Consider the following 20,956-nt stretch of genomic DNA (forward strand, 5'->3'; position numbering starts at 1 on the left):
GAGCGAAAATATATGGCGAAAGTTCCCTATGCTAACGCAGTTGGAAGCTTGATGTATGCAATGGTGTGTACAAGACCAGACATTTCACAGGCCGTTGGTATTGTGAGCAGATACATGCATGATCCAGGAAAAGGTCATTGGCAAGCTATGAAATGGATTCTGCGGTATATCAAAGATACTGTAGATATTGGTTTGTTGTTTGAGCAAGATAAATCACTTGGTCATTTTGCAGTTGGATATTGTGATTCCGACTATGCTGGTGATTTGGATAAGCGAAGATCTACTACTGGCTATTTGTTCACTTTAGCGAGTGGGCCAATTAGTTGGAAGTCTACCTTGCAGTCAACGGTAGCTTTGTCTACGACAGATGCAGAGTACATGGCCATTACTGAAGCTGTGAAGGAGGCGATTTGGCTTCATGGGTTGCTGAAAGAATTGGGTGTTGGTCAGAAACAACTTGAAGTATATTCTGACAGCCAGAGTGCTATTCATTTAGCAAAGAATCAGGTCTTTCATGCAAGGACGAAGCACATTGATGTTCGCTATCATTTTGTGCGGGAAATTCTTGAAGAAGAGGAAATTGTCATCAGAAAGGTTCCAACTTTGGAGAATCTTGCAGATATGTTGACCAAGGTGGTGACAAGAGCCAAGTTTGAACATTGTTTAGACTTGGTTAATATTCTGCGATTTGGAGCTGGCGCTTGACTGCGCCAATATGAAGGCACCGTGAGTCGTTTGTTTAGATGGAGAAGATTCGTGTTCGGTGAGACTTGAAATTTTGCCAAGGTGGAGATTTGTTGAAATTTGGCAAAATATTTGCCATCCCACATCGGTGGGGAGTAGATAGTTTGGAGGTGTGGCTTCCTATAAAAGGAGCTCACCCCCCATTTTGTAATCCATCCCCAAATATTGTATTCTCTTCTCCGTCTATATATAAGCGGGCTCTGCAGAGGGTGCTCGGAGACGTAGGCAATTTGGCCGAACTCCGTTATCAAAGTTTCGGGTGTGTTCTTTCTTTATTATTTATTTTGTTCCACATTTATTTCTGGGTTTATTTTCTGTTGGGATATTGTATTCAATATTATTCGCGGGTTTGGTAGTAGTGTTTTGTACGGTTCTTTTGGGTGTTTTTATATTGTGATAAATACACCGACTGATAAATTCTGTTAGGAATCTGGTATTTAAGAGGGACAATGTCCCCGCCAGTATTTCCAAAGAATTTATTTGGAGATGTAGTTTTATCGAGTAGACCCCATTGGGTTAACTCTGAAATTACTGAATCGGTTCATTTCACTATTTGAGAGAAAATTACCCGGTTTTCTCAACATCGTCGTCGTCGTCCCCCTCACCGCCGCCTCTGACCTTATCCAATGATTTTCCGACGAATTCCTCAAATCCGCAGTCAAAAGCTACCAATTAAACTTCAACCTCAACCAAATCGGCGAGCTCGATGCGCCGACGCTGAAGCAAATCGTCCTTCCCCGCTGCGGCAACGCCGGCATCGTCAACTGCACCTCCAGAATGTGTTCAGGCAAATCATCGACCACCTACAGCGCAAACTCAACAATCCACACGGTCGCGCACTACTCCTTTTCCCCAACCGTCCTCGCTGGCTGCCGGGGAAGAGCCCTGGCGTTCGAGCGGTGGTCAGCGGTGACGCCGCTAAAGTTTGTGGAGACGTCGACGTTCAACTGCGTGGATCTGAGGATAGGATTCTTCAGCGGCAACCACGGCGACGGGGAGCCGTTCGACGGAGTGCTGGGGACGCTGGCGGACGCGTTCGCGCCGCCGATGAGGCATTTTCGCAGCCTCTTCCTTAACTGACACCATTTCCTGCTCCGCCGCCATCACGCATGCTGCCGCCTCCTTCGCCTTGTTGATTCTTGAACCCCCTAAACTCATTTGTTTTAATTTCATCGTGTTTTGGACTGATTTGACCGTTAAAAAATTAACAGATCCGTCAGTTTTGGACTGATTGTGACCCGAATTGAAATATTTGAGATAAAAAAATTTAAAATATAATGTCTGAGACCAAAATTATAAAATAATCTTATATTCAAGACCAATTTTGACATAACTCTATTTATAAATAAAGTTTTCAAGTCACACGTTGCTTTGTACCGTTGTTTGTATTGTCAAGCACACATAAAAGGTGCATTACATAATGCCAAAAACCCTATACAATAAAAGTCATAAACAAATCACCTTTATTACAAAGAATTGCTCCCAATTATAAGCAATACTTGTGGAAATTGGCAAAATGCAATTTACATCATTATATTTTCTGCTTTTATGAAGACTTTAATCTTGATAGTACATTGCTAAACACAACTTTTGAGCCGCAATTCATGTATCTCAGGTTAATTTATTGGGAGAGGATAGTCAAATTTACTTGAAAATAGTTAGTATTAATCAAATTATTAGCACGCGCTAACAAAAGCAATAAAGGATAGAGTCATAGAACTAATCATTAAAAAAAATCCAAAAATGAAAAAGAGTAATTATATCATTTCCACCAATAATTGAGGTTTGTGAAGAAACTAATAAATACTCCCTCCGGCCGTCATTAGGAATCCTATTTCTCGGCGACACGAGTTTTATATAGAAAAGTTAGTGAAAAAAAGTTAGTAGAATATAAGTCCACTTGCATGTATTAGTTTCAAATGAAATGTGAATATAATGAGTTAGTGAAATGCGAGACCCTGCTACCATTTATAATAAAAGTGAACTGGAACTCCTATTCGCGAACGAACTAAAATAAAAAATGAGACTCATATTCGCGGACGGAGAGAGTAACGAATTTTTAATGATATTCGCTTTTGTTATACTGATATTATCGATGGATATTTTATTTTGAGAAAAAATGTAATCTAAAAAATAAAATTTGAAGGATAAAATTTAAAATTCATATAGAATAAAATTTGGAGTATTTATTAAAAAATTAAAGTAGACTTGCTTTCAAAATTCATATAGAATAAATAGAAGAACTTTCTCAAAAGTAGACTTGCTTTCAAGAGGGCTTTGTCAGTTTCTCTCTCTCAATAATATATCGCCTAACCTCTCTCTATCCTCTTCTCATAAGCCCGGCGCTATACCCCTGAAATCTGAAACCCTTGATTTTCCTTTCAGCTTTTTCATCAAACAGGTATAATTTTTCCCGATTATCTTTAATTGTTCCGTAAATCCCCATGATTATCAACACATCTGCTATTATCACGGCTGTGTGGATTTATCGTCCCCCATTTAGCTTATAGGTGCGCTTGGTTTTTTCTCAGATCGTTCTGTTTTTTACCAGTGATTTTAATTGTTCTTCGACCTTCAATTGCTGGAGTATTTTTCTTAATCGCTGTTCACTTTTTATCGGTTCGTTGTATCCAATTGGATTTCTTGCTGCCGAATTCTGTAGGCGAATGGCGATGATATAACTTGATTTCGGACTGGTCAATTTTGAGCTATTGTTATGCTAGGGTTGTAGTTCATTTTGCTTGTGTGGGCTGTTGTTTCTATTTCTGGTGGCGCTTTGGAATCCATTTGAGTGTTTACATGATTAAGAGCTAAGCTGGACGAGAGGAATTTTTTGTTGACTGATGCAGAATTCAATATTGGAGTTTTGTTTTTGGTTATTACTTGCTCTAACTAAGAAACTTATATGTTTCATTTATAGGCCTATTTGGACTACTTCAGTTCATTTGGGTGCATATGTGGTCTGTAATGGAAACTTTCATCTTGAGCAATGTTATTGAAACAAATGTTTAGTTACAGGATCTCAATACCAATGATTTGCTGGATCAATATTTATTATTAATGTACTCTAGAACTTGGAATCCTAATTTCTTAACTTTTGAAAATATTCTTAACATGTAGTTGTAAATCAAAGCATTGAAATTGTAACATGGCTTTCTAACTCTTGGGTTTCATACATGAATATGCATTTATTATGTTTATTGAAATTCTTCTACCATGAAGAGAAGTTCTAACTTCTAAGGGATCAATTGCGAGAAAAGAGTTATGATTGCATGGATAATATAGAAGCTTGACGTGTCTCATAATCTTTTACAAAAGCACATTGTCTCTCTGATCATCAATACTACTTATCTCTGATTGTCTAGATTTCAGGATATATTTTGCATTTTCCACTTTCCAGAAAATGAATTTGCCAAAGAAATTATCTGATATAATGCTTCTTTCAAGAGTTCATGATTTGTGAAGAATTGTCTGGACCACCTGTTCTCTGTCTATTTGACTTCTTTATAATTTTATCTTGTTTTTAGTAGCAACAACTGGTCTTGGTGAAAGCGAAACTAAACTTGTAGTGTTCCATATGTTGTTTAACTTTGATATTCGACGGACATTAAAATCTAACTTTGTAGTTCGTACCTTACTTTTACTGGCATCATCATTCATTTTTCTTGGCGTTTAATACACACACTTTGAAACTTTTGCATCTTAACCATTGATCAGTTGACGAAAGTCGTATTTCCTATCCTTGTAATCTAGTGAAGATACAGTGTCTTAGTCTACTTGACTGTTTCCTGTTATCATTCCATCTTTTCAGCAGATAAACCTGTTGAAATCTGAACTCAAGCGCCAACATTTTATACTTCCCTGAATGAGCTTTTAGTATTTATAATTAGTTGATGTTTGAGTTTGTATTCGAAGTGCTTGAGCATAAACAAGTGCCTGATCTGTATCATTTGAAATACACAGTATATTTCTGGCTAGAAGATTGCTCTTATGTATCTTATGAAGTCTCTATGCTTAGCTTCTTTACATTGTATGTTAGCGCATTACATTTCAGGCATCATGATTAGGTTGTTCAAAGTAAAAGAAAAACAGAGAGAACTTGCAGAAAGTGCTAATGGGAAGCCTCCAGTGAAGAAACAAAGTGCTGGAGAACTTCGTCTTCAAAAAGGTTTGTTAATGTTTAGATAACAAATGCTTGTCACTGTTCTTTCCTTTTCTTTTTGTCTCTTTCAATATGAGTTTCATTTTTTTTGCTGGACTTATGTGCAAATGATTTTGTGAAAGATGGTGCAATGCCGGAAATTGTTTATACGTGTTGACAGATTTTACATTTGGATAGTTTTATGTTAAGAGTTATATTATGAACCACATTGATTATCTGAAGAGAGAATTACAGCAGTAGGAAGAAGCCAGTACCTGATGCTCAATAAGATGGACTACATCACATGGAAGTTTGCATGACACTTTTTATGTAGCATACTTTTGGGAATATTTAGATTTTCCACTTGCTGATATTTTTCCCAAGGTAAATTAGTAAGAACTAAGACTTGATGTATATCCCCTGACTAGGTTAAAGATCTGATCTCTCTCTTCTTAAGAAACTTGCAGTATGTAAATTTCCTTTGGATATCTCATATTTAGATTACTTTTTCCTTCGGTGGCTATGACATACAGGTCTCGCACTCTTCTGCAAATCAATATGTGCTATACCTTCATTAGTATAGCTAATAATATTTGTTTCAGTATATCAAGGGAGTAACTGATCCCCTTCATCAAAGGAGTAACTGGATCCCCTTTCTTTTGGCTAGCCACTGTTTGGAGCTTGCTTTTTAAATAAAAATCTTACTGACACTGATATGATATCACTATTTCAGAGAGGGCATCTCTGGTTCCTTAATGTATTCACTTTGGTTTTTAATCCTTTTTAATTCCTTTATACATGAGTCTTGACTCCTTTTCACACTTTGTAGATATCAGTGAACTGAATCTGCCCAAAACCTGTACCATTTCATTCCCTAATGGCAAGGACGAACTGATGACTTTTGAAGTTACCATTCGCCCTGATGAAGGATATTATCTGTAAGTAGTTATGTCTAAGTCAGGCTTTTAGTTAATTTCTAAGCTTTTATGGTAGTTTTCTTTTTCTTCGAACTCTGTAACATTTATTAATACTAGTGCCCTGTGTTCAGGAATGGAACATTTGTCTTCTCATTTCAAATTTCACCCATCTATCCTCACGAGGCACCAAAGGTGAAATGCAAGACAAAGGTAATGAATCTTAGTTTTGTGGTGTCTCGTATTTTCTAGATAATGTTATATCCAGAAATTGTGTTAATGTTTTAATTTGAATTTCACTGTGCAGGTCTACCATCCAAATATTGACTTGGATGGAAATGTCTGTCTTAACATTCTTCGAGAAGACTGGAAACCTGTTCTGAACATAAACACCATCATTTATGGGTTGTATCACCTTTTCACGGTATAGAAATAGCAATCCTTATCAAACACTGGTATTGTTGCAGCTTTGTGTTCTCTAACGAGATGCGCATGCAGGAACCTAACCACGAGGATCCACTCAATCATGACGCTGCTGCTGTGCTGAGAGACAACCCAAAAATGTTCGAGTCTAATGCTAGGAGAGCGATGGCTGGTGGCTATGTTGGCCAAACTTTCTTCCCGCGCTGCATATAGTATGTGAAGTTTCCAGAAGCTGCCAGACTTGGAAGCTAGTTCAAATCTGCCACTAAGAATTGATGCATCTAAGAAGCAGAAAAGATGTTTGTATGCGATCATAACTTTATCCTTTATGTTGGCTATTCATTATGCACTATATGAAAGTTCCAAGACCTTTGTTTGGAAGAGTGATGGATTTGATTTTCTGTTTCAGTTTGTTGGTTAATTTTATGTTAATATGGTTATGTTCATTATTGCATTTTATGGTCTCGATTGCAGCAAGATTCAATGTGTCCCAAGTCTTCTTGGCATCTGTTATTTTGGCACAAATGTTTTTAGTTGTTAAAACGAAACAGTTTGAGAAGGTTTGTTGACATCAGAAAAAAGAAATTTTTTTGAGGAACCTTTGGAGATGAAATGTTTGTCCTAATGAACTTTTGATTTATCATCCAATCAAGTGCTGATATGGTTTGATGACACTGTTTCTTGTCAACCTGAACAATGTTATACTGCATTGTGTGCAACAAAATGACAACGAATTATGCTAAATTAAATAATTCTATTTTGTTGAATAAAATTTATAGGAGTATAACAAAAGAATGAGATAAAATGGAACACAGCAAATGAAATTATTTAATTTAATATAATATGATGCTATTCCGTTATCTACATTATTACATTGTTTTAGTTGAAGTCCAATAGGGTTACGTGCGTAAGTCATCAACTCATGAGTCATGAACTATGAAAATTTGATTGGTGGTAAAATTAGAATAAATCAATAGTTCAAAATTTTTAGGAATTTAATAGCTAATATGCAAAACTAAAATTGTGTCAAACTAAAATTTACAAGCAAATACCCTCTAATAATAGTAAGTGAAGCGCTAAATAAGGGTCAGATATAATATGTTTGTGAACACAAAAAACTAACAACACAAATGATAATCATCACATCACAATCACAATTAGTCTTACGCTAAAAACTTTTTTTACAAACAGGTGAAAAAAATCAGTGGCAAGATTAGAATGACTAACACACAAGAGAAGTGAGTTTATGCAATCACTAACGCTGCTTCATCCTCAGCTGTCGGAACTTTGTCAAAATCATGGCTGCATTGGTTGTATCTGTAGCATGTTACGAGATGATCGTTTACCAGACCAGAAACTTGCATGAACGAGTACACAACTGTTGGCCCGACACAACGGAACCCTCTCTGCATCAGATCCCTGCTCATCAGATCTGATTTTGGTGTCTTACTCGGCACTTGGCGTGCATAACGGAACCCGCTCTTTATAGGTTTATGGTTTACGAAGCGCCAGCAGTAGTTGCTGAAGGAGCCGAACTCTTGCTGGATCTACAACAATGAATTGGGAACATGATGGGAAAGAAATGCTCACTTTTACAATAAGCAACCTACATTTTCTTTAAAACAACACGATTCATCTACATTAAAGTACAAAATGAGATTTGATCATATTTAGATTTGTTTGAAAATAAACATGTTTAGTGTATTTATACCAACCTTGGCATACATGGTTGCTGAAGGACCTAAACTCTTGATGATCTACAACAATAAATTGGGACCATAATATAAAATAAATGCCAACTTTCAAAGTATGCAACCTACATTTTCTTTGAAACAAGTTCAACACCTAATTTATGATTCCTCTACATTAATGTAAAGAAAGAGATTTGATCATATACATATTACTTTCAAAAACATGTTTAGTGCATTTATACCAACCTTGAGCATCTGTTTAGCATTGTCAACAATTGCACGAACTTTTGGTTCCGAGAGCAATCTTACAGAGGGCAATCTCTTGTCATCGAGATTTGCAACTGACGTTGGATCAAAGTCATTAAAAACCTTTCTGAAATGCAATCCACAGTTTTATCAAGAAAATATGGGAAATGGTGTAGGGGTTCAAAGCCAAAAGGCACATCTGATTCAACTGATACCTAAATATTGCTCTTTTGCTAAGAATCAATGGCCAGGAGAGCTCAGCTAATGCTTGCGAATAAACCAGCAGTTCGAGCAGCTTGAAATCATCATGGACTGGAACTCCCCATTCCTCGTCATGAAAAGAAGTATAAAGTGGCTCTGCAATATAGGAAACTGATAAAGAAGTTTTTTCAATAAACCTAGGGCACATGAATTTGTTCTCACTGTTCCAACAATCACCACTCCATTAGACTACAACAAAATCTGCTGTTTCTCAAGTCTAACACAAAGAAGTTCTGAAATACCTAAAATTCTCCTAGTTTTAAGCTTTTCTATTTGATGATATGTTGCGTTTTGCTGATCTACTAGATTTCGCCCTTCAAATTCAATTAAGCATGGCGCAATTAGTGCTCCTTTTTCTTTTCTAAAGCTATAGCATTATGAAATTTTTTGTCTGCACCTTTTCTCCAAATCTCGTCACTTACTTTCATGAAAAACAAACACAGTATTATCAAACATAATTTCTACACCTCTGTTTTTAAATATCAACTAAACGTAGCACTATGGATCACATTTTGCATGAAAAAGGTACATTCTGCATCGACTACAATTTACCTCAACTTCAATCATCTGACTTATAAGCTATAATAAAAGGCAGATAAAACAAATGAATAGCAAAAAATCATAAAATTAACTCGTAAAAAAACGGAAAATTCACCAGAAGTCGGTGTGATCCAATCGCAGCGCTTAACAGGAAGCGGAACCGCAGGGGAGAGCGACAGAGCTCCAACTCCTTCCGCCGCTCTAACGACGCCGTTTCCATTCTCCTTCCATCTCGAGCTCGTAGTTTTAGCAGATTTCACAATTGAACCAGTACCGGACGACGAAGCCGAGGTAGAAGAGTCGGAAGATCTATCAGCTGAGACGTCGCACCGTATAATAACAGCAGCAGCAGCAGCAACGGTGGCCGCAGGTTTCGCCGGTGACCGCGCAGCTACTCTCTTAGGCTTCTCCGGTGGTTTCTTCATCATCTCGTTCCTTCGCGTCTGTTCTTCGAGAATCCGAACCCTATTTCCCGTCGGAGCGAGTATACACCGGGTTCCGGCTCCGATCTTCTCCGTAGCAGCAGACATTTTCTCCGGTTTGAGAGTGTGGTGAGGGAAGAGTGAAGTTTAAACTGTGTGGAATTAGAAGAGAAGTTAGAGGGCAGAATGGGAAGATAGATATTTCCTGAAGAGGAGAAGACTGAATTAACAAACTAATTGCATATGTATTTAAGGAACTGTTTGGATATGGTTACCGGTGGTAGCCGGTAAGTGGCGACGTGTCCACTTTCTTGGTTGGAGAAGGCGTTTTAATAGATAAATTCATTAATTGACTAAAATTACAAAAAATATGTCATTTTAGGATTGTCATTAGCAAAGTTCTAAAAAAAATAATTATTTTACTTGCATAAATATGAGAAAATTTATTTTAGTTTCTTAGGTTTAAAATGATGTCGTTTAGTCGTTTATGTTAGTCACATTATTACACGCATATACCACTATTAAAGAAATACCAAGACTAATCATATATGGTATTGTTCTGAGATTAAGTAAGTATCGGATGACATATATCTAACCAAACAATACTTACGAAGACCTTAATCTTATCTAGTTTATTAAAATCGAACGTCACGTGCCAAATTTGGATACAGTTATGTTAGTACAAATATAGTGAAATGAAATTGTATATCAACCACCAACTATGATAAGATTATATGATTCTATTTAATGAAACGTTGCTATAAAAAAAGGAAAGACAAAGATACGAATTTGATTGGAAAAGGAGTAAAAAAGGTAGAAAGTGGGGTTTGAATTTAGGGTGGGAGTCATATTCATAATTGGGTAGAGTTTGGTAGTGAGGATGTTACCGTTAAGATAACGAATGGAATTTGGAAGGCGGCCCATTTCAACAGCTCGAAAGTGGCCTTTCAACGGTTCTCACCACCTATTCTCCACCCACGCCTACTGCTACTGCATCACTTAACGGGACGAGTTTAAGCGTGAAAATGAATCAAATTTGAAGACTCTTTTGGTATCAAAGAATTAACTAAATTTTAGGTCGTTCCTTAAAAATAAAAATTTTAGAATCTTTCTATTTTAGTACATGCACCCCACAATCCATTAACTCTATTTTCACTACTTTTTCTCTTCCTCTCTCTCTTACTTTACTCATTTTTCTTTTCTTCTCTCTTACGTTATCAATTTTTCTCACTTATTTCACCATTTGTGCATTAAAACCTATGTTGTTTTAAATGTTTCTATTTTTTTAATACGAATGAAGTATATCAATTTTAGCGGCACAAAAAATTTGGATTGAATTATAATTCAACTCATATAAATTCCAATTCCGTGTATTAAACAGACATTAAGATAAAGAAGAAAAAAAGTCAGAGATTAATGGAGAACAAGATTCATTTGATTAGATAGATAGACGGACCAAAATTAGAAATTATAACTGCTTTTCTCCTTTACACAAATTTGTCATGTTTTTAAACTCACTCTTCTTAACTATTCTAAACATGAGCAAGCACACTACTTATGCAAAAGTAATTAGAGATTAGTTACAATAATATGCAAATAGTAACAAATTCCAACTACAATAAAATGCCAGATATACAAATGCAATTCACTCGGATGGTTGGATGAATCACTTCTTGGAATGGTTTGTAATGCATATTCCTCGACATAAAGAAAATACCATTGCTTAGTTAAAATATACGAATAGTATATCACACTTTACTAATAAAAACTTTCAATAATTCCAAACCTTCTAGTTTTCTAAACTGATTTTTAAATTAAAGAACGAACCAAAACTAGAGTAAATTTTATCCTTTTACAATTTTCCCTAAAGATAATGAAGCAAAAATACATGTAGGCAAACCAAGTTGGTGTGTCCACTATTAATCTTTGACAAACATGATCATTATTTATTATATTGAAACTAAATAATGCACCTAAAATAGGAAAATTTTCCTCAATTTTGTTGACCGTAATTTTAATGCTTTTAGCATATTCATTATTAATTATAAATTTTAATGTTCTTGATAGTATATAAAAATTTAAAAGAAAATTTTAAAATAAGAAATACTAAAATATTAAAGCTAAAACAAAACTTTAATTTTATATACATAAAAAGCGATAAAAGAAACAAAGACCAAAAAATGAAGGAAAACTTTTATTATATTTTAGATGCATTTAATTTTCATATTATCTTACACATTAAAATTTTACTATTAATTGAATACACGAACTCATATCAACTTGTTAGAGCATCCACAACGCGTTCCGTCGCCGGCCCGCGTTTCGTTCCGGAGGGACGAAACTGCCGCGGAACGCATTGCAGCGATGAGTTCCGTCCCCAGCCCGTCACCGTGCCGTCCCGTAACCCGTCGTCGCGAGACGCGGGACGGGCTGTCACGCCACGCGCTTTGACGACGTGGCGTGCCCTGCGTCGTGCGTGACGCCCACTCGCCTGCCCGCGAGTGGGCGTCGTCACGTGCTGACGTAATAAATCTTTTTTTTAAAAAAAAAATTAAAAAAAATTAAAACAGTAATATTACCGTTTATTTATATCCGTTTTTCTTTTTTTTTAAATTTTTTTCTTTTTTTACTTTATAAATACTCCTAATTCATCCTCAGTTCACACACAACTACACATCTATTCTTCCTAAATCAACTTCATTTCCTCTCCAATTTTCATCTAACATCTCATCAAAAAATGTCCGGCGATGGCAACTTCGCCGGTGGCGGCTCCGGCGGGTGGGATCTCAACACGTTTAACGATTGGGAGACCATGTACAACACACTGGGTGGTTCCGGTTCGTCGACGCCGAGCACGGCAGGTTCGGCGACGTCGGGTGGGTACCAACCACCCACTTTTGACGTGGATGCATACGCTCGTCCCTCCGCCCCGCGGTATTCGCAGGGATTATCCCAGATTCGGGAGGATTTCCCCGTTGAACACACTCTGGGAGTAGGCCGAGGCGGGCGAAGCTCCAGGGCGGAGTCGGAGGCTGGCGAGGAGGAGGAGGAGGAGGAGAAAGAGGAGGATCTAGGCCGGCATCCGTACATCAACAACGAAACGATGGCGGTGTACAACGCCTGGATCACCGTCTCGTATGATCCCATCGTCGGGAATCAACAACCCAACAAGTGCTTCTGGGAAAAGGTCACCGAGATCTACCACCAGATTAAGCCGAAAGGGTCCCGAAAGCGCACATATAAGATGCTCCGCTCCCACTTTGGCCGAGTCGACAAATAGGTCAAAAAATTCTGCGGCATCTACTCGACCGAAGCGGCGCACACTACCAAAGCGGAGCTTCGGGAGCCGACATTTTGAGGGCGGCTTTGCGCGTCTACAACCAGGACACCGGTAAACAATTCGAATATGTTGATATTTGGCAGATCGTCAAGGAAGAGGAAAGGTGGGCCGGTGGTGTCCGCTCCAGCTCGGGCTTAACCTCAAAGTGCACGAAGCACACGGCGAGTGGCCAATACTCGTCTGGTGAAACCGGTGAGGGCAGCGGCGGACAAGAGGGTGCACCGCAGGAGTTTGCGGGTACGGCCGGCGATGACGGGGGATCCAGCCGTGGGCGCCGTCGGCCGCAAGGGACGAAGGCGGCTAGAGCGAGGAAGGGCCGAGGCGAATCAAGCCAGGCAGGCTCGGGGGAGGCTCGAACACCCTTATGGCGGTGTACATGACTGCCACAATGGCGGACACTTCCCGCTTCTCGCCCTCCCAATACGCGGCCTGGTTGAACTGAATTGTGCATATGGCAGCACAACTTGGCCTTCCGACTCCCCCTCCACCTCGACCGTCTTCGGGGGATGATTCGTCGGCAGAGTTATTTTTTTTTTATTTTCTTTAAATTTGTATTTTAAATTATGCAACGTTTAATTTTTTAGGATTTTAATTGTGTGTTTTTTATTTTTTAGAATTTTAAGTTGTAATTTTTTTTATGTGGTGTGTTTTTTATTAATGAAGTGTGTTTGTTTTAATTTAATTGGGTTGGAAATAAAAATAAAAAATGAAATTGAATAAATAGTAATTTAAGGAATAGTTAAGAAACGGATGGTTGCAGGTTTCGTTCCTTAGTTAAGGAATGGAGTAAAAAAGTACAGTATATTACGTAAATAGTAGTTTAAGGAACGATTATAGCAACAACGTTGTGGATGGACTTATATTTTAGACTAGTAAATTTTAGTTCAAGATAATGTCGGATATATTTAGAGCAAAAAAGGAAATTTAGTCATAGTTCTTAAATTTTTTATTCTGATTTTTTGGTAGGAGGTTTATAACTTTATATTACGTGGGAATTAAAATTAAAATTAAAATTAAAATTAAAATTAAAATTAAAATTAAAATTAAAATCTTTGGGCACGCAAATCAAGATGAAGATCTCTTTAGTCATCGCTTTCTCAATTTCCAACCAATCTGAAGAAGAAACATTCTTCAAATTCATAATTTTGTTTCTAAATTCCAATGGATTCAAACCCTGATCCCAAACCCCAAAACCTCAATCTCCCCCCAAAATCCGCACCCAAGAACAACAAGGATTTCCTAATCCACCTCGAAACCTACTTAGCCAAGCGCGACGGCGTCGACAAACTCCTCAAAATCTCGCGCTACGCCGCCAAGATCGCCCTCGCCTCCTCCCTCCTCCGCCACCACGCCCCGTTCTCCGCCCGCCTTAAATCGTTCGAATCGAGCGTCGGCGTCAGCCGTAAAGCATTCCGCCTCGGCAAATTCGTTCAGGATGTCAACGCTCTCCGCGCGATCGATGTCGCGTCTCACTCCCGCCTCAGCCTGCTCCTCTCCGCCGTCGCCTATGGCGGCGAGGGTTTCTACTATTTCATCGAGCAGCTGGTGTGGCTGGGGAAGGCGGGGCTGATCGACAAGAGGCATCTAAACTTGCTGCAGAAATGGAGCGCGTGGTGCGAGTTTGTTGGCTATTTCGGGAGCGTGAGCTTGAAGGTGATGGAGCTGCGGGAGATCGAGGTGGAGGAGAGGTGCGCAGCGTCTAGCGTGGATGTGGCGGTGGTGAGGGGGATTAAGTGCAGGGAGGAGCAGGAGAGGCTGAGGAAATTGAGGGAAAAGAAGGTGATGAAGCGGCTCTCGGTGGTGCAGGATTTGGCCGATGGGTTGATGGCGCTGGCGGATATCAGAGACGGCGGAGGAGGAGTTCTGGCGTCGCCGCTCTTGCTGTCCTCGGCTGGGATGCTCTCCGCGCTTATTAGTACTCATAAGAATTGGATTTCTTGCTGAGGTATGGCTGTGTGTGATGATGCTCTGGTGTTGTTGTCTATGATCATGATTGGGGAATGTTGCAAAGATGCTTGTTGAGAATAAAATGATTCTTTATACTTAATTATGTGTAGCTTGTAGAATTATTGCATAAAGATTTATTGGGATTAAGATATGTGCTTCATTTTGGTGAAAGTTGAAAGCAGGGTGATTCTTTTGTGTCTACTTTTATTGAAGGGAAAGAAACATTTGTGCGTCCGGACATTCTAGTTAGATTGCATATGAAGTCCATTAATAACGAGTAGGGAGGATGCATTGGAGCATGCCTTTTAATGGAACTGGAAAAGTAGAGCAAGAAATAGAGCTTGTATAATTTCTTTATGTATAGAAGAATTCCTATGTCTTACATTATCCTCCATTGTTGGATTTCGGTCAAAGGTGAAAGTAAAGTGCTTTTTTTTTGTCTCGAATTGAATCTCGAAGGGAAAGAAACTCGTGTTCATCTGGATGTAAGGTGCTTCTGTTCTAGTTCGATTTGGTAAGAGTTTATTACAGTATCTCTGAATGAAGTTCAGTAATCACAACTAGAATGTAAGTAGGGAGGACGCGTTGGTGTGTGTCTCGTAATGGAATTAGAAAGGTAGAGCAAGAAATAGAGTGTGTATAGTTTTCTTGATGTATAGAAGAATTTCTGTCTATATATATGATCAGTTGGGGATTTTGGTAAAGGAGTTGATTCTATAAAGTTCAAATATAGCTATTGTCCCGCAACTTAACTCTAGTCGCTTCTGTGAATCCAGAAATGATTTGTGTATGTATTTCACATAAACATGAAATCAAAGTAGGCGATAAAGTAGCAGGATGACATGGAAATAAAGGTATCATCAACATTGAGCACTAGTAGAAATTTATAGATGAGTCGTGAGTGTACATAAAATCGGTTTTGACCAATTATTTTGTTAAAAAAAATTATAAATGGCTAAAATGATGCTTGGTCGCAGGAGCCGGTGTGTGTGTGTGTTGATTATACTCATGATAATATGTTGGCATAAGTAGCTTTAGCTTAACGCACGAATACGATGATAAATTGTCTAAAAACAATTCGGATAGAAATAAGAAAGTAAATACAATATTATTTCCAACAAAACAAATGAAAACATCGATTATAGCCGTTCAAAACTACAATGATAGACAAAATTGACATTTTCTCCAATTTCTTGACACAATTATATACTCAATGCTCTTTACATTGAAATAAATAGATTATGTCATAGAAGTAATGAGTTGGCATACTTTAACATAAAAAAAAATTCCTTCCTTTAGTTTTCATGTTCTAAATTTTGTTTTTTTGCAGCAGACGAAAATCAAACACAATTTTTCAAACGTCGTCAAATTTAAAATAAATTAATAAGGAAAATTTTGATTAATCAGGCCAATTCATTCGATTTTAGATCGACACACTCGATCTCAAGCTATCAAGCTTGCATCAAAGATTTATTTATTTATTTATTCCGAATTAGATATTTTCTGCCCTAATCTATCTTTTTCTCGGCCTGTTCAGGCCAAACTCGTTTGTTTCAGGTTTTTTTTACATCCCTAATATGATGCATTAGTATGCATTTAGACCTCAAGCAAAAAAGAAGAAACATAATTACACAATTTTTCGAAACAAAGATGTATCAAATACTCGTTTTCTAGAGGATGTAAATAAGTTCATGTAAGATATACACACACACTCTGTGATATTTAGCCAAAAAGATTCCAAAATGGATTCAATATTTGCAGCTATTATTGTCCAAATATTGAAGGAAAAGCCATTATACATTTTCCTTTGCAATAATGTTAGGTAAATGCTTGGGACAAAACAACGAAAGCACAGACATCATAATCAAGAGCACATATAGTAGCCTAAGTGGTTACCCGTCACTACGTGAAATTTGGAGGTTGTTGCACATGAACACAACACAGGTTATTTTACAAAGAATGTATGAACCTTTACATGCCTTAGATGAGATTTAGAGAACATATTATTTCTATACATGAGAATCTTGAACAACATGCTCAATGCAATTTGCATTAGCTTAGAATATATGGTACCTCAAGTACATACTAAGTTTGCTCTCATACTATGAACTCGACTAGCGGGCAGAGTCTACACAATCAAATATCGTGTATGCCTGAGCACACACGACGACACTTCACACTTGGCATGGAGTTAGTTGATTTACATCAATCACTATTTGATATTGACATAGAATACACACCTATAATTACGGAAAGAATTACCAAAAGGGAAATGGCTGCCTTCAAGATTCGTGCATATTTGCCTCTGAAATCGCTATTTTGAAACTGACATGATATTTCCACCTAGACATGTCAAGGCAAAGACCATTTTTGAAATATATCTTTTCTATTACCTTTCCTTGAACGAACCATTAGCAGACCTTCTTAGTTCCCACGGTCTGAGACATCCTTTCAAGGGGGACTGTAGTAGCAAAGACGATGTGGAAAGCTGCTTCTGCCTTGAGGAAATCGAGGAAAGACAGCTGAAAGTACTTCTAAGCCTCGTTTTCTCACTGTTGTCGTACGCTTGGTATTTTGGCTCGTGTTGCACAGCAGTAATTTTAAGGGCCTCAGGTAAGACGCAGTTGAAGATCGAACCTATGTGCACAAGAAATAGGACAAGTGAGCATTCTAGGCAAACTAAGGTGGCCGTCTTTCTATAAAGTTCAAGTCTAGACAACTTTTAAGGAGTTGGAAAAGTTGTGTTCATCTCCACCATCAAAATTCTCTAGTCATTTAATCTCTCTATATAAGAATGAAGCAAAATTATACATCAACCAACGAAAAACTTACCTAACTTGGCCAGTCGATTTACCCATCGTGGGATTCTTTTTCCTGTTAACTTGTAACAAATGTCCTTGCAGAAATGGTTGCAGTTCTTTACAATCAAATGATATGTGTCACCGTTGTAATTTGCAGCTTGGCGTTCCATAAACTCCCTGACCTGAGTTGCATCCAATGACGTCGTACCAATGGATATGGACTTCCGAAATTTAAATCCGGGGCACTGGCGAGGTTCGACCTCAAAGACACCACTAGATGAATAGTCGTGAGCTCCAAATGCGTATTCTATACCGTGAACTGTGAATTACGAACAAGAAGGATCAGAGAGAATATTCTTTAGAAGAACATGCTGTTCATGTATCAAGCAACAAGGGAAAACGAAATACATTGGAACAAATTCCTCACTATAATAGTATAATCTTAATTGCTAGAAGGCAAATGAGGATATAGAAAAACGTAGTAAATACATTGCGAGTAAAAGCATACCTTCGACCCCGGAGTGAAATATACCTAGGCCAGCCCAATAGACATAACCATTCATGGGTGTCAAGTCATACACATTTAGATACACTGGAGTTCTTTTGGAACCATCATTATCTGATTTCACTTTCGAGAAGAAACAAAAGTGTCGGGCAGATTTTTCAGTCAAACGGAGTGGCACTATGGACTTCCACCCTTTCTTAGATCTTAATTTCATGCTGCTTTTACGAGTAAACACACTTGAATATAGGCCTGATAGAATGTTCTACATCTGCACAAAAAAAAGAGGGGCGAGGCTAAAAATAAAATAACGAAGCAGAAGAAGCAACAACTAGAAAATGAATATAAACAATAAATTATGACATTATAATTTTTCTTTTTTGTTCCAAAATCTCCTGTCAGAAACACACAAGTTCAGAATATATCGGAACACAGAACTTGAAACTAGGGAATACATCTAAAAGTGCTAACAAAGGGACTCCATAGCCATGAAAAAATACGGCAAGTTTTGTTATGCGAGAAGAACTAAGACCATCTCCAATGGTACACTAAAACCTAAAATGGAGTAGGAAATTAGCTCCAATGGTACCCCAAAACTAACCCATTTTTGGTTTTTGAGTAAAATATACCTATATTTAGGTCTACACTAAAAAAAACGAAATCACTTTTTCAAATTTTGTGAATAAAAAAGGTAATAGAGATTATTCTTTTAAGTTAGAATTTAGTGTAAATGGTTGGAGTAAAATCACAATTTAATGTGACATTGACACTAAAATAGGTTTGATTCAAGTGTAAATGGTTGGAGATGCTAAAACAATCCAAGCATACAGCTTGACGAAGCCTTTCCGGGCAGGACTAGAAAAGGTCTTACGTATCAAATGATTGGTAAAATAATTTCTTTACAGAGATTCACAAGCATAACATATGATGACGAGCCCAAAAAAGCAACCAAAATTCTGCTTATGGTAAGGCAATTAGTAAAACAGATAGACCTAAGAAAGAATAAATTGATTGTTCTTCAGAATAATTATATATATAAAATAAAGTGTTATGAAATCTGAAGTAAAACTCGGTCGTTTACTTGTTTAATTGCACCGTAGCCACTACTGTGTTTCACAACTGACAACACCACATACGATCAACGTCCCTCCTCTCTCTCACCCCAGAAAACCAAAAAAGACATGCAGCTTCTCCAGTGCTATTACACGACCATGTTTTAACACTTTTTTTGAATAATTTATACAGCTAACTAGTGGGCAGAAGTACACCATAAACAAAGATGCAACGGGAAAGAGAAGCAAAACACGATCTGCATCAGAAACTGTGCTTGATTGCTACCATACTACACAACAAAGCATTACAACCGGATGTTTAAGTTAACTTCTAAAATTGAAACAAATTCTGCTGTTATGTAAATCTATTCCCAGTTTATTAGTATAACATGAGATTTTTAAAATATGTATAATTCTCAAATTTCCTACATTTAACAAATTATGTTGCTTAGCTGATGACAGCAATTTCAATATAGACTATTCCCATTCAATTGTTTGAAACAAATCCCACCATAAGTACTTACTTAAACTGTAAATACATGTAATATCGCATGTCTAGCAAATGGAATTAGTTCGACCAGGACAAAAACACTTGGTTTATTTGAAATCTTACTTAAGAAACAATAAAAGTATTAGCAGAGCTGTTGAATAAGTATTTAAAATTCAGAGATTCACACAACAGTTGGGATTCTTTAAGTAAAAGTGACATGATGAGTAGGAAGCTACTACTAGCATTTACTTGTTGACTATTTAAACCATGCTTATATGCTATAGCAACGTAACTTCTACACCTCTCTTTCCTTCTACACTTATGTATTCGAGTTTCTATAATAGACTATCAATTGAACAAATCAGCGAATAAATTGGTCAAGGTATTTCTATTATATACTACTAATTCGCAAGTCGAAATAATAAGTAGCCAATAACACATAGCCACCAAACTGCTTGAAGTCTCACACTTCATCTGAAAATTTGTCATCAACTCAGAGTCAGGTTTAAGAGAAAACGAAAGACTCCATCTTCATTGAACAATCAGATGGGAACGAGGAAACTTTTCAAAGTTTTCATTATAGTCAAAGTAGTTATTTAGGCAAAACAAAGAATAAAACTACAAGTGACCATATTGCAGATGTGCAAAGCAAAAGATATCCAATTTTAGTCAACAACTGAAGAGCTAGCTAAATTGCCAAGTTGATAACAGAATTGACTACAATATAAAAAAATTATACCTCTAATCACTGTCATCTTTGTTAAAAAAAACCAGATTTTGTCAGTTTCTAGCTGGAATTTTACCAATAAACAACTTTTAATTCAAAACATTTCACACATGCCCTAGATATGCAAAAGCTTCAAGAACTACAGAATTACTACTAAAATTATGGACTAAATTCTAGAAATCCCAAAATTTTAAACACAACCACCAGATCTTGTTGCAAATTCGAAACTTTATAGCAAAAACAACGAAACTAAGAAAGAAAATGTAGATTTCAGGAAAAAAGCAGATCAGCCCTCGACCAATTCGAGGAAAATAGAAGCCTAACACGCAACCAAGAAAAGAGGCGAAGTGCTAAGCAGTGGTTGTATTAGTAGCAAAAGGAATTTCAAGAAACAGCCGTGGAAAAGACTCACAGATTTGGATGGGAATAATAGGATTGGTAGATTGGGCAAGATTCGAGCTGAAAACTGCAGCGGCGAATTGTGCGTGCAGAGAGAAAGGTGGGTTAGTTAGCAAGCTTCCCACCCATGCTACGACTATGAGAGAGAGAGCATACACACATTCATGGGGTTTCTGACAAATTCTCAGGTAGATAAACAAGCACTGCAAAGCGTCAACATTGTTTTGAGCCAAGCAAAACAAGTGCTTACAGAGCCTGCCAATGATAATTATTGAGATGAATGAAAGGTAAAAAGGTAATTAAAGTGAATTCTTAC

At 37.4% G+C, this 20,956-nt stretch overlaps 4 protein-coding genes across 6 annotated transcripts; 2 read left to right on the forward strand and 2 right to left on the reverse strand.

Moving 5' to 3' along the window:
* The first annotated feature begins 2,993 nt into the window (after positions 1-2,993).
* Positions 2,994-6,668, forward strand: LOC121792717 (NEDD8-conjugating enzyme Ubc12). 3 transcript variants are annotated; one of them, XM_042190775.1, is made up of 6 exons: positions 2,994-3,145; positions 4,799-4,912; positions 5,715-5,823; positions 5,934-6,012; positions 6,107-6,223; positions 6,298-6,668. In XM_042190775.1, exons 2-6 carry the CDS (start codon positions 4,804-4,806, stop codon positions 6,433-6,435), a joined length of 552 nt encoding a protein of 183 aa, XP_042046709.1. In that variant the 5' UTR covers positions 2,994-3,145; positions 4,799-4,803; the 3' UTR covers positions 6,436-6,668. The 3 variants fall into 3 exon arrangements, with proteins under 3 accessions (XP_042046709.1, XP_042046711.1, XP_042046710.1); XM_042190777.1 differs by having other exon boundaries at positions 3,005-3,145; positions 4,784-4,912; XM_042190776.1 differs by having other exon boundaries at positions 3,011-3,254.
* Positions 6,669-7,323: 655 nt separating this feature from the next.
* On the reverse strand, positions 7,324-9,582 carry LOC121766022 (probable GMP synthase [glutamine-hydrolyzing]). The gene is made up of 4 exons (XM_042162354.1): positions 9,076-9,582; positions 8,375-8,516; positions 8,160-8,286; positions 7,324-7,769 (listed from the first exon to the last, which is right to left on the reverse strand). Exons 1-4 carry the CDS (start codon positions 9,488-9,490, stop codon positions 7,467-7,469), a joined length of 987 nt encoding a protein of 328 aa, XP_042018288.1. The 5' UTR covers positions 9,491-9,582; the 3' UTR covers positions 7,324-7,466.
* Positions 9,583-13,799: 4,217 nt separating this feature from the next.
* LOC121766033 (peroxisomal membrane protein 11A-like) lies at positions 13,800-14,840 on the forward strand. The gene has a single exon (XM_042162364.1). It carries the CDS (start codon positions 13,884-13,886, stop codon positions 14,664-14,666), a length of 783 nt encoding a protein of 260 aa, XP_042018298.1. The 5' UTR covers positions 13,800-13,883; the 3' UTR covers positions 14,667-14,840.
* Positions 14,841-16,693: 1,853 nt separating this feature from the next.
* Positions 16,694-20,929, reverse strand: LOC121792719 (deSI-like protein At4g17486). The gene is made up of 4 exons (XM_042190778.1): positions 20,654-20,929; positions 17,979-18,243; positions 17,502-17,789; positions 16,694-17,306 (listed from the first exon to the last, which is right to left on the reverse strand). Exons 2-4 carry the CDS (start codon positions 18,187-18,189, stop codon positions 17,059-17,061), a joined length of 747 nt encoding a protein of 248 aa, XP_042046712.1. The 5' UTR covers positions 18,190-18,243; positions 20,654-20,929; the 3' UTR covers positions 16,694-17,058.
* Positions 20,930-20,956: the final 27 nt, after the last annotated feature.

This window comes from Salvia splendens, chromosome 2 (assembly GCF_004379255.2).
Source record: "Salvia splendens isolate huo1 chromosome 2, SspV2, whole genome shotgun sequence".
Lineage (NCBI taxonomy): Eukaryota > Viridiplantae > Streptophyta > Magnoliopsida > Lamiales > Lamiaceae > Salvia > Salvia splendens.